The sequence below is a fragment of the Lycium ferocissimum genome, chromosome 7 (assembly GCF_029784015.1).
Source record: "Lycium ferocissimum isolate CSIRO_LF1 chromosome 7, AGI_CSIRO_Lferr_CH_V1, whole genome shotgun sequence".
In the NCBI taxonomy this organism is placed as follows: Eukaryota; Viridiplantae; Streptophyta; class Magnoliopsida; order Solanales; family Solanaceae; genus Lycium; species Lycium ferocissimum.
The window spans coordinates 11,905,852-11,919,002 of NC_081348.1; the positions used below are offsets into that span (position 1 = coordinate 11,905,852).

Genomic DNA, 13,151 nt, shown 5'->3' on the forward strand with positions numbered 1-13,151 from the left:
CTCTTCATACTCTAAGAGCTAGATGTTTAGTAGGTTTGTTCAGTTGGAGCTTTCACTCCCCTGTTAATAGTGTTGGCACCTAAATTTTGACCTCCCATAATTTGTTTTGATTACCCGGAGTCCTTGAATATCAAACGGAGTGAAATATGTGTTTTTATAAGCCAGAATAATTTTATAAAATTATTTAGCCAATTTTGCTTAATAAAGTAATTTCTATAATAGTTTAAATTAATCTAAGTATTTTATAATTATGATGTTTTGCTAAATTAACCAAGAGAAAATAGTTTACAACAATTATTTACTTAATAGTTTAAATTGTCAAATTATCAAATTATTAGGCATTTCACTCTATTTTCAAGGAGGTGGATTAATTAAAATAAATTATCTTTTGCCCCTCAAGTTTTAATTTCTGCATAATCAAGTCATATTGATAATTTTTTTAATCACAATTGGTTTGGGTAACTAATTATGGTTATGTTTGTAAATTCTCTTATAATATGTTGATTACGGCTACAATTGAAACAATCAATTAACTAGCCAAAATAGGGCCGCAATTGAAAATAGCAAATTCATGCTTCAACTCAATTAAGTCCCATCCCTTAATTTTATTTTATTTTATTTTTTAGCCATGTTTTTGATTGATTAATTTCAATTTAATAGCCAATCAATCCCTTAAATTGTCCCTTTTATTTATTTTTATTTTTTTACCCATTAATTCTTTTCCTTTTTCTTTTGCTGTATTAGTATATATATGTACGTGTAATATATGTATGTATATATATATATATATACACACACACACACACACATATATATATATATATATATGACATATATATATATATGTGTGTATATAATGTGTATATATATACACATAATATATATATATATATATATATATATATATATATAATATGGCTGCCCTTTTCAGAGGGGGCCGAGTCCAACCCAACAAAGGCTTGACCCAACCTAAGTGCAAGTAAGTGAAAGGGGATTAAACCCCATTCACAAAATCAGATGCCAAACGAGCCTTTGCTCGTCTCTTCCCCTTTCCCTTTGCAAACCCTAGCCGCCTCCATGGTTTTCTTCTCTCTCATCGTCATCAAAGCCATTTTTGGCAAAGTTGCAGAGGCCTTTTGCCTTTTTACAGTCTTTGTATGGCCTCAACGGGTAAAGCATTTAATGTTTTCACCCGTTACCACCACGAATCAACCAAACGGGTTGTTAACAAGCTTATTTACTTGATTTTTGATATTTTTATTATGTGTTCAATGGTCTAACACTGCAATCCTTTAATGGTTTTTGTTTGTTTGCGATTTTGAATTTTGAGATCTCATTGGTTCGCGATGAACTTTTCAGATCTGAGTTTAGTTGGTCGAATATTGACCCTTGATGCATAGTTGACCCAATCTTGACCCTTCAAACCCGAAAGTGTGAGGAAAATCCCCAACTTGGAGGATTGTCCCACATCGGGTGATTTGAGGTCTTAAGGGTCTGGGGAATTCTATAAATAGGGTCTTATTTTTTGAAAGAGAGAAAAAGGAAAAAAAAAAGTTTCTTGAGTTTGCAAAAATATTGAGAATATCAGTGATTTTTTGAGCTTCTGCTTGAAACCTTTTAAATTCTTGATAAGTTTAAAGTTTTTTTCTGTTAAATCTTCTCTTGAGTGTTCTTGTTGGCTTGAGGTGTTTGAAGTAGATCCCCAGGTTCGATCTCTTCGAGGTTGTGCCTTAGAAAGGTAATTTCCCTTTTTTTAGGTGCTCTTTATACATTATGTGCTAAGTTGTTCTTTATAGTAGTTTACTGTTGTATTGGATGTATGAATGATTAGGATGTTCTATCTTGTTTATATGGTTTTTACTTTGGTCTGCTGGATGATTGTGTTTTAGTATTTTATGTATCAGTCCTGGTATGTTGTTGGTTTCATAAGCAATCTAAAAAAAAAAAAAATACAAATCATGATAGTCTAGTCTTGTGTTGGTTTGGTTGATCTATAATGGACATATCATGTTGTTGTTGACTTAGTTTTTGAGGCATGACATTAAAGAGGTTATATGTATCACTCTTGGTTTGTTTAGATTCAATATTAACATGTTTCTTTTTCCCTTCCTTGCTCTTCTTGAATGAACATGCCTAGTCTGCGTTTGACTAGAGAGGCTTGAACTTGCTTTTCTTATGGGATGTTTATCAAAGACAAGTCAGGCATTTAACTTGAGTATAGAAAGAGTGTTTGATTATCTATTTGTTGTTTGGTTTCAGTAATCTTAAGTTTGGCTGTAACCTGTCCTGTTATATGTTAACCTTAAACCATAGTGTGTCCTGTTATATGTTAACTTTGAACCATAGTCTGTCCTGTTATGTGTTAATCTTGAACTACAAATGACATAGGGGACTTAATGAGAACTTATCTCAGGAGTCAATAGGGAAACTAACTTAAAACCAGTTTGTTATGTGTTGAATCTGCTACCTAGATGTCAGTTATTTTGAGTATGGTGAGTTGGTCATTGTGTGCTATTGTTCAAATTTTTAACATGAAAAGAGAGCAACATAAAAATGGTACAGTTAGGTCTTATTTACAACTAAGCTTGATTAATGCAAGGTTTGGCTCTAGTTAAATTCTGCAAATGGTGTTGATCTGTGTTAAGTTGGAACTTGACTTAGTCTTTAAAAAAATGTAGATTCTGGTATAAGGGATGTAGTTTCATCTTTGTTTAAACCTCTTGCTAGTTGTTTGAGTGTTGTCTTCCTCTTTGATTAAGACCATGTCTACATTTAAGCAACATAACTTGTATTCCCTTTCCTACACTGTTTTGTAGCAACTCATTGAAGGGTCATGTTTGTCCCCTGTTTAAGTTTTTGCTGTGAAATAATGATATATCATGATTTTAATATGTCTGTATGTTGATCCTATATGCATTATTTGACCTCTATGCACTGTTTGGCATTATCAGTTCTAAGTGTCCCTTTTTTTTTCTTTTCTAAAAGTTAACCAAGGCAGTTGGCATGTATATCTGTGTATCATCTAGTATACCCTCATCTAATACATTAATAGAGAGCTTTGAGTGGTCATTAAGGATCAAGCTTAAGCCCTCCCCTGTGTTTGCCATGCCTGGGGTTCAAAGAAACCCCTTGGATCTTGTGCGACATCGGGAATAAATGGGGGTAAGAGCTTTCCTATAATTGACCATTCAAGAATCTCTATGGATGTGTGTGATCATGTATACTATGGGTGTATATAGATATATTCCATCTCTGTTTTGGTCTAAAGATTGAATGTTTTACTTGAATTTTGTATTGTTTTTTTTTTTTTTTTTTTGGAAGTTCTTTTTATTTGAATTTGATGGTTTGTTCAAATGTTGGCCTAAGTGTGTATACATGATATTGATTCCTTATCTCTTTTTTTTCTTTTTTTTTTTGTTTAATCTTGGAATCCCCTCTTTGCATTTCTGGGTCATTTCTCTACAAATACAAGGATTGGGCCTACTTCTGCCAGAGTTGAAATTCGTTGTTTGCAAGGGAAGCTATGTTTTTTGCGAAGGCCCAACATGGGTAAAAACTGGGAAGGCCCAACTATGGGTGAGAATAGTGTTAGTGGGTGCGGGTAGCCCATTAACTAAATTTCTTTGCTCCCTCTCTCTTGCTTGATCATGTTGATGTATTTATTTGTTGTTTTGTAAAATTAAACCTCTACTATTAGTGAAACCCTCATGAATATAGACTAGGATTAACACTTAACTAAGTAGGTCATTATTTTAAATGGGCGCAAATCTTTTTTCTAACAAAATCTCGACTTTTATGAAAAAAAAAAAATGTTTTGCTTACTTGGCCTTTGAACCATTTTGGGACATAAAAACGGTGAAGATTTGTTAAAACAGTCTTGAAACTGGGTTAAATGGATTATTTCAGCAATGTAAAAGCATTTTTGAATTAGTTTTCATGAACTAAAATTGGTTGATAGCTTTGAAATTTAAATGGTCTCTCCGACTGAGTAATAGTCCTTTGATACAAAGAAAAAGTGTTTTTGATGGATGATTCGTTTTGGACCTGGAAGTCCGCCTTAACTTGGACCAAAACCATTTGAAAACAAAAAAAAACGTCTGGGCTGCTCTTCCTTGAGAAAATAAGGCATGTTTTGGATCTATTGAACTTGAGGAATTTGGGCTAAAAACTGGACTTGGACTGAAACTGAAAATAGGCTTTGCGTGAGGAATGACTTTTGAAAACCAGTCCCTTGGGCTGAATATGTTGTGACACGCGATGGGCCAAATTCGACTGGATTAAAAAAATGGATCTTGGGCCTGGTTCAAGGTTGGACGGATCTGGTTATGTGGAATATAGTATGGACATATTGGGCTTCACTGAAAATGGGCTTAATAAAATGGACTTATATATATATATATATATATTTATATCAAAACGGGAATATATCCCATATTTTCATAAGTATAAAAATCGTAATTACTAAACACATTTCGTTAGGACTAGAATAGTAGCAACTCTACTCGGGAGCGATCCCGGGTGTGTCCTAGTTCGGAAACGAAGTGGGTTGAACACTTACGTGGATTTTTAAACCAAACCCCCTTATTTATAAAGGGGAATTTTTGCCAACTTTTTTTGGAGATGATGATATAAATGCTATATTTTTGCGGAAAAACTTTAACACATAAACAAATGAATAAACCTTACAGTGAAGCTCGTAGGTCAACCGTATTCTACGGATCCTTAATACTAGGATGCTTAAAACCTTCCCTAGGGGATCACCAAAACCCTTACCTCGAACTCTGATTCAAAAGACTTTTTCTCGGTTTGAAAAAACTCTTTAAATCCGGTTTTTCGTGATTTTCCTTTTGAATAAATTAGGTGGCGACTCTAAAAATATAAAATTCAAATAGAGCACCAATAACCTCGTAGTAACTTTTATGTCTTAACCCGCATAAAAGCGAACCGTAACAAATAGCATTAACAATTACCTGGACTTTGTTAGCTCCATGGTTCTTGCATAGTCTAACTTAGTTTCCTCTCCAAAAGCTTACTAGCTTTTATTTTTGCTCCAAAATCTCCCAAGCTTTTGCTTTGTAAAATGGCACCTTCCAGTTGCCTTTTTTAATGGAAACTTCTTACTTCATAAAAAATAAAAAATAAAAAAGCATTTTATAACATATTTTTCAATTCAATTTTTCACCACTATGTCCGCATCCTTTTCTAGATATAACAGGTTGAAATCTCTTATAATTTCATTTTGTTTTTTAATGGAATAACTCAATGGATAAAAGGTTTAAATGCTATGCACAAGTTCATTACCTTCAGGATCCTTTCTTACTCCCCATTATTAGCTATATGGAAAATGATCAAAAATATTCTGGAACTATTTGAAATGGGCAAGATTTATCCTCTGTTAAGAGTTGGGTTCAAAAATACCCTCACCATTACGTTTTTGCTAGTTGGAGTGTATTTTTGAGTAAAAAACATAATGGTGAAGGTATTTTTGAGCCAAAAACGTAAAAGACGGTAAATCTGACCCATTTCGAATAGTTCAGGAGTATTTTTGGCCCCATTTCCTTAGCTATATACTCCTTTTGTCTCAAATTTTGTCGTGCTTACTAAAAATAATTGTCTCAAATTATTTATCGTTTTGAAAGTTCAAGGCATAATTAATTATTTTTTCTCTATTTTATCCTTAGTAAAATTTTATCATTAATGTAGATTACACATAAATAAAATAAATATTTAATGAAAAAAAATTATAATTTAGATATATATAAGAATAAAGTAGGTCAAACACCCCTTGTAAATTAATTTTTCTCAAAGGGCGTTTAAAAGAAAAAAACCACAAATAATTTGAGGCAAAGGAGTATGAAAATAAAAAATAAAAAAGACGTACTTATTTAGGGTCTGCACGCATCCCACGCAAAGTTTTAGGCAACATTTTTTTCTAGTATGTCAAACATTTAGTGGGTTAATATTTGTTGTTAATGAGTGTCCCTTGTTGCAAATGTTCATCTCACTTGTGAAAATGATGAAGCCAAGACTCGCTGCTTCAATTTATGCTCTAATGACAGGTAAAAAAAAAATCTCCGTAAAACCCTAACATTTTACTTTTTTCCAAATAACTCCTTCCATTCAAGACTTCATTTTTTCAAACCACAGGTGAATGTGCCGGAATCTACAAAGCCATTAAACCAGAATCTCAAACAATCAACGGTTTAGGTCGAAGCTGTAGCAGGTAAAACACGCTTTAAAGTTAGTGATTTAATAGCTTTTAATTGGCAGTTGACATACTCAGCGTAATTCCACAAATGGGATCTGGGAAGGTTAAGATGTAAGCAGACACCCTACTTTTGTGGGGGTAGAGAAGCTGTGTTTTTGATAGGTGAGACTGACAAAATAGCAAATATATAAAACAAGTGCAGCTAGCGGTGAAGCCAGGATTTTTATTAAGGGGTTCAAAAATATATAGAAGTAAACACATGAAGAAGCCTAGGGGTTCAACATCTACTATATATACATAAAAAATAATTTTAACCTTGTACATACAGTGTAATTTTTCACCGAAGGGAGTTCGGATGAACCCCTAGCCCCTTGCTGGCTCTGCCCCTGAGTGCATCAACAGATATTAATACACATCGGAGAAATGGAAACTACGACAAAGCCTAAAACATACTACTAAGAATACGACAACACTCTGTCGAAAAACCAAAATCGTTCTTCGGTGCGCCAATAGTAGGAGGATCAATACAGTATCTATAGCCGTTTTACAATTTTTATTCTGGTCATTTTTGCTAATTTAAATCATTTTTTACTAAATTTTTTTCTATTTGTAATTTGTCTTGACTTTTTCATTATGGATTGCAGTTCATCTATTCGTTAACTTTTTATTGTTCATCATATAAATAGCAAGAGTTGGTTTGATTTGTGTGCTTGTTCTACTTCGAAATCATTGGCCTATCCACAATGAGTTCAATCCCAAGTCACTTAGGGGTCGTTTGGTGTAAAAACAAGGTATCCTGGCGTTGTGATACAATGATTAATAATGCAAGGATTAGTAATACAGAGATTACTTTTTATTGGGCATTTGGATCATTGAATTAAAAATTCGTTACACAATGTATAACATAAACTTGTGGTTTGTTTAAACTGTATAAGGATTTTGAAAACGGTTTGAGGAGACCCGCGAGGGTAGTTTTGGCATTTTGATTGTTTTATCTATGTATAACTCAAACATGGTATTGTTATAGTTGCGTTAGATTTTTTACCTATGTCGTTACAAAAATCGACTAAATTTCCCCTATGGTGTAATGGCAAAGGCTTTCCAATACGTGGGGGTTTCTACAAAGCAAAAAGGTCAAATTTGCCTTTAAAACGTGCGAGATGGTCCAAATTTACGGCTTAACTTTGCAAAATGGTCCAGGGATCTCTATCTTACCTTTATCTTTACTACTTTTCCCCGTCACCATTTTACCTTTACTAGAAGATCACCAGCCCTCAACCACTATAACTCCAACTTGACCATCATAATACTGCAAGTAATGATTTAGGAGTTGAATACCATGTATATGGGTTTGTTTTAGCATTGGGGAGTCGTTATGGAGTTGTGGCGCCGCTATTGGTGATGGAGTTTCAGCAGAGAGGTGAGAATTCTACTTGGTGGTGCAATTGATCATTGCTTGAGTTCTATTTGGGTTGATTTGAGGCTTGAGGCGGTTAATATGATCTTGGGAAATAAAGACCTAGTTTCTAGAAGTTATGAGTGTTGAAGAAGGCATTGTTGCCGCCAGAATAGTGACCATGTTCTTCAAAGTTCAACGGCAAATATGAACCATTTCACATAATTCAAAGGGCTAATTTGATCCTTTTCCTTTGTAAGAACGCCCACGTGTTAGAAACCTTTCATTGTAAGTCAACAAGGGCAAATTTAGCCCGTTTTTGTAATGACAGAGTAGTTTTGACCCAAGCTATTAACAGAGGAAAAACATAGACCATTTCGCAAAGTTCAAAAGGCAAGAAGTCTCATCAGCTTTAAGTAGTGTTATCCAAGCGCAAAAATCTTCTAAAGGTCCTTGCGCTTCAAGCGCAAATAAAGTGTGGGCTTTAATGAGAAATGGCTCAAATGAAGAAAAAATATGCTCCATGAATATGTATGTGTAGTCCAAGAATAATAATCAGAACATATATATGAACAAAGTAATTGAAAAAATATTACGATAAAGTGCAGTAGCAATTGTTTAGTGATGCATCTGAAAGGGAGCCTTGGCGTAACTAGTAAAGCTGCTGCCATGTGACCAGGAGGTCACGGGTTCGCGCCATGGAAACAACTTCTTGCAAAAATGTAGGGTAAGGTTGCGTACAATAGACCCTTGTGGTCCGGCCCTTCCCCGGACCCCAGAGCATAGCGGGAGCTTAGTGCACCGGGCTGCCCTTTAGTGATGCATCTTCAGAATTATTCTCATTGGCAAGGAATAGTATGCCTTAGAGCCTTGATGACGATACTGAAGCGCTCATAAAGCAAGGGGAAGCGCTCAATGTATTATGCGCCTCGCTTCGGGGCTTAAGCGTGCTTTAAGAGTGCCTCTGACAACACTGGCTTTAAGTAATTATACTTTATATGAACATTGAAAACTATCTGGAGGTTTTAGGTGGGATAATATAATCTAGTAAGATGGGCAGGTACATGAGAAATGCCACTTCGGGTTATAAAAGTTGGGAGGCAAAGAAAGGAGAAAAAAAAAAAAAAGCTTGGTGTTTTGTTTGTGCCCTCTCTTCCCCGCTAGCTCAACCTGTGGATTCTCCTGATTGTGGATTTTATAGATATTATTATTCTGACCATTCAAGACCAAATATCATGCTATCTAATTGATTATTGTGCTATTCTTACACCTTCAAGTTAACCAGCTTCCAGTTCCAAAGGTTTAAGAGCTCAGAGGGTTTACTATTTAAAGTCCATGATGATGATAATGACTTCTCAGACCTGGGTCCTCCAGTAGAAAGAGCTATTGGGCAGCTGAAGTTAGTGACGGAGAAGACTGATCATTTTCGGGTATGCTTTTCTGGTTTTATTTATAGCATAGGACTTCTTATCATTGGGTATGTGGAACTGATTTGCTTGAAGCTTTTACCATTACATTTTGATCTCAGAAACTTGATAATGGTAGAAAAGTATCATCTCACAAGTCTCGTAGCGAAAGCAAGCAACACATAAATAGTAGAATCTTAACTCTTGTTAAACCTCGTCAAAGTGAGGCTGGTAATGGTGATGATGCTTCTGGATCGACATATACAGCTTCAGATGCTGCTAATATGAATGGTCGGAGGTCAATCTCAGTTGGAAATGTACCTTCTACCATCACACCTTCTCAGCTTGTAGAAGCAGTTTCAGTCTTCGGAAAGGTCTGCACTGCTTCAATCAGGCATCTGTCTGATGGGCTTAACTGTTGGGACATCCAATTCGAGGTATGCTATTGATTTCTTGAAGTTCTGCCTTCAGCCCACTCAATGAGGAAAAGTTTGTTTATTAACTGTTGTTAACTGTTGGCAAGAGCTTAGAATCCTGCAACAGAGCAATTAGAGCCGATGCGCTAACTGTTGGGAGTTATCGTCTTCCAATCCAACCTCTGCGGACTTCTATGGTTGTTACTATCAGGATTGAGGACATTCCGAAAGATGCTTCCTTCGGTGAGATACACTCAATCTGTAAATCAGTTGGCACGACTGAAGGGTTGGCATGGGTAAGCAAGGATGGTGTAGATGCCTTATTTACAGTTGAGAATGACACAGAATCGGAATCGATCCTCAAAAAGTAAGTGGTAGTTCAACCTGGAATAAAAGCTCTTATTGTTACTGCATTCATCTGTTTTCACTCTTGTGGGTTAGGGGGTTGGGTTCTTGTCCAGTATTTTGCAATCTCAAAAGTATAAAACTATTCTCCTGGTTTCCTTTTGGAAGTAGTTGGAGGAGAGAAATCAATCTAGAAACCACTTCGCTTCATTACAGCATCACCATTAATCATATTCAATATTGTTCCATGTAGTTTTTCAATGAGTCTTGCATTTATTTGGCACGTTCAATCACAATAAAACACATGAAATAAAATTCAAATATCCTCACATCACCTTGTTGTTTCCTTTGTCTTTTTAATTTCTTCAGATCCGAGGGTCGAGGACTGAACTTTTCAATATTTTTAAAATGCTAGTGCTATTCTTTTTATTTTTCTATTCTATTTAATAGCATCCGTACTCCATTTTCTTTGCATGTTCCATATTGTTTGCATATAATGAACTATGAGAGACTGATATTGACAGAGAAAAAAATACGAGAAGACTGATATTGACATCTGGTCAGTTCATTTTATATCTTAGCAGGACATACTGTTTTCCATTATTGGTGGATAGTTGATAACCTGTGATATTTCATCTATTATTTGGTCACGAATTTTAATTATGCCTTCTGAATTCAAATTGTTGATGTTTCCAATTTGCTCTTGCCTTTACTAGAATGGATGAGAATATACTTTGTGTAAACTTGGTTATGTATTTTTCTTTTCTTAGGTTGAATGGTACTATCGTTGGAGGTCATTGCCTATCAGCTTTTTTACTACCTAGCAACTCATCATCTGCTTCCATGTCTGAAAATGAGGATGCTCGGCGCAAGATGGCTTTACAAATTAACAGCTACTTGACAGAACTCAAAAGGCAACTTGGGAAAAAGGAGGAGGAATTTCCGGTGCTGAAAGTACAGATGGAGGATCTTCAGATGCTGCATGAGGGGATAATGCACCTTGAAGATCTGCCTTCTATCATTGATAAATCTGACATTTGATTCTTGATTGTCAAAACATCTTCTCTATTCAAGAAGTTCACTTGCTAACAACAGTCACTCTCTTCAAGCCTCTTCGTCTCCCCTTCCCACAAACCCTCATGGGCCTCCTCCTTGCCATTGCTTTTAGCTGCTGAAATGAACCTTTTGCAGCCTGTCCCATCTTGTAAAGGATTGGCTGCCCTAAGTTTAGCACCATCATATATGCAATATTGGTGCTGACGGCATCGAAATACTCAAGGGGCTTTTTGCAAATTATCCCTATATGAAATGTTAGTTGAATTTTCCCTTATGCATGTCCCTACTTTAATTTCTTAATTTTCCGATTTCATTTTCATATTTGCTGGACAGGGAAGCTTAACTAAGCTTCGCCTGACTATCCCATTAATAACGGGCATGGCTGTGTATTCTTGCGAGAGGAAGCAAACAACATATTGATGTCCTTTTGACCAACCGTAAGTCAAGAGCCCTTGTTGTTCTCTGCACTTTTTTACTGACTCATTTCTGTTAACTGAAAAAGCAATCACTGGTGGAACCCTCTAAAAAAAACTATTGGTTGATGATTTGTTTGTGATGGTTGTTACCATTGATTGTTTTCCGGTACTTGCTCTTCATTGCGTCTGGCTATCTCCTCCCCAAATTCACTTCAAATTTCGTTAAACAAACTTGGATTTATAGTTTCAAACTACCCAAATGCATGCAGCATTGGAAAGGAAAATTTGATTTGTAGAAGTTACGCATGGGAACTAAAGAAAGAAAAATGAAATACTCGGGGGTCACCTTTGGCACACCCTGAATTTCGAGCTGGTTGAAGGGACTACTTCGTAAACATGAGGACCTATGGGAAGTACAGGAAATGAACAAATTTGAGGACAGAAGGAAATTGTAAAGTGGATCGCATTAAAGGAAAAGGAAATCGATTTGCCTGAATCTACTGTGATTGAGTCTTTGACAAAGAGTAACGGTTTGTTGGCTTGATCTCATGAATTTGGTAGCAGTGTAAAGTCGTTGTTTGACAAGTAGGAAATTGGAAGTCAGAACTGCTCTAATTCGGTTAACATACCTTTACCCTCTATTTGGATGGTTGTTTCTCGCGGTTCATTAATGTACAGTATGGTATGGTACAATATGGTGTTGTATTGTATTGTACTGTATTAATGAACACAATGTTTGGATAGACTGTATCGTTTGTTGTGGTTTAATAACATTTGTATTGTTTGGTTTAATTTGTATCAGTGATCTTGTATAATAACTTATAAGTTTACTAAAATACCCTTAATTCTTAATTAGAAATTAATTTATATATATTAATAAAACTCAGGTAAAGAATAAAATAGGAACTTTAAAAAATAAGTAGGTAGCGGGTGGGGGTGGTGGAGGGGTGGGTGGTGTGAGGTGAGTGGTTGTGGGATGAGAGTGAGGGTAGTGGGTGGGGGTGAGTGGTTGTAGGGGTGGAGTGGGGGTGGTGGGTGGTGGTGGAGGGGTGGGTGGTGTGGGATGAGGGTGGGGGTGAGTTGTTGGGGGTGGGGTGGGCGGAGGTGGGGGTAGTGGGGTGGTTGGGGTGGGGTTGGGGTGAGTGAGGGTGGGGGGTGGGAGGGTTGGGGTTGTTGTGGGGTGGGGTTGGGCGGAGGTGGGGGTAGTGGGTGGTGGTTGGGGTGGGGTTGGGGTGAGTGGTAGGGTGGGGGGTGGGTGGATGGTGGAGGGTGGGGTATAATGGAGAAATGAGATACATAACCACGGAAAAATCACCAAATCCATGATTTCAAAAATTGGGACTTTTCATGATTATATAATCATGGAATGAATCACGGGTTTACAACACGTTACCGCATAATTTTAAAAACAATGAAAACAAATATGATTTCACAGAAAACCATACATTAATGAACCACGGGAAACTACCATCCAAACGGGGGGTTAAAATACCTTGATTTATATGACTAACTAGACAAAACCAAAAAGAAAAAAGAAGAAAGCATCGACTGAAGACTTTGCCTGGTCGCTTTGGTCTCTATCCATAATTCCAGTAGTTGGTTAATTTTTGCACACGTGCAATCCGAACCTTGTTTCGTCTGCTAAAACTCTACGATTCAATTTATTATCCAAGCTAGGCGAATATCCATTCAACCTTCTCCTGAGCTAGAATAAACATCTATGTAACATCAAATTGGAAATAAAGTTTCTCTAGTTCTTCCACGTACTTGATTAATGACGAACAATAAATCAAACTCTCAGACGCCTTATCATCATAATTCATACCACATTGAGAGATCTAGTTAGCATGCAGTTTCTACCACGGAATGAATATTTATTTGGTTGATTGCTGAGACATTTTCTATACT

The 13,151-nt window shown here is 36.2% G+C and overlaps 1 protein-coding gene across 1 annotated transcript; it reads left to right on the forward strand.

Moving 5' to 3' along the window:
* The first annotated feature begins 5,868 nt into the window (after positions 1 to 5,868).
* LOC132063353 (uncharacterized) lies at positions 5,869 to 11,101 on the forward strand. Its single transcript, XM_059455858.1, has 6 exons — positions 5,869 to 6,059; positions 6,148 to 6,223; positions 8,890 to 9,034; positions 9,133 to 9,447; positions 9,534 to 9,793; positions 10,542 to 11,101. The coding sequence occupies exons 1-6, from the start codon at positions 5,993 to 5,995 to the stop codon at positions 10,810 to 10,812; spliced, it is 1,134 nt and encodes a 377-aa protein (XP_059311841.1). The 5' UTR covers positions 5,869 to 5,992; the 3' UTR covers positions 10,813 to 11,101.
* Positions 11,102 to 13,151: the final 2,050 nt, after the last annotated feature.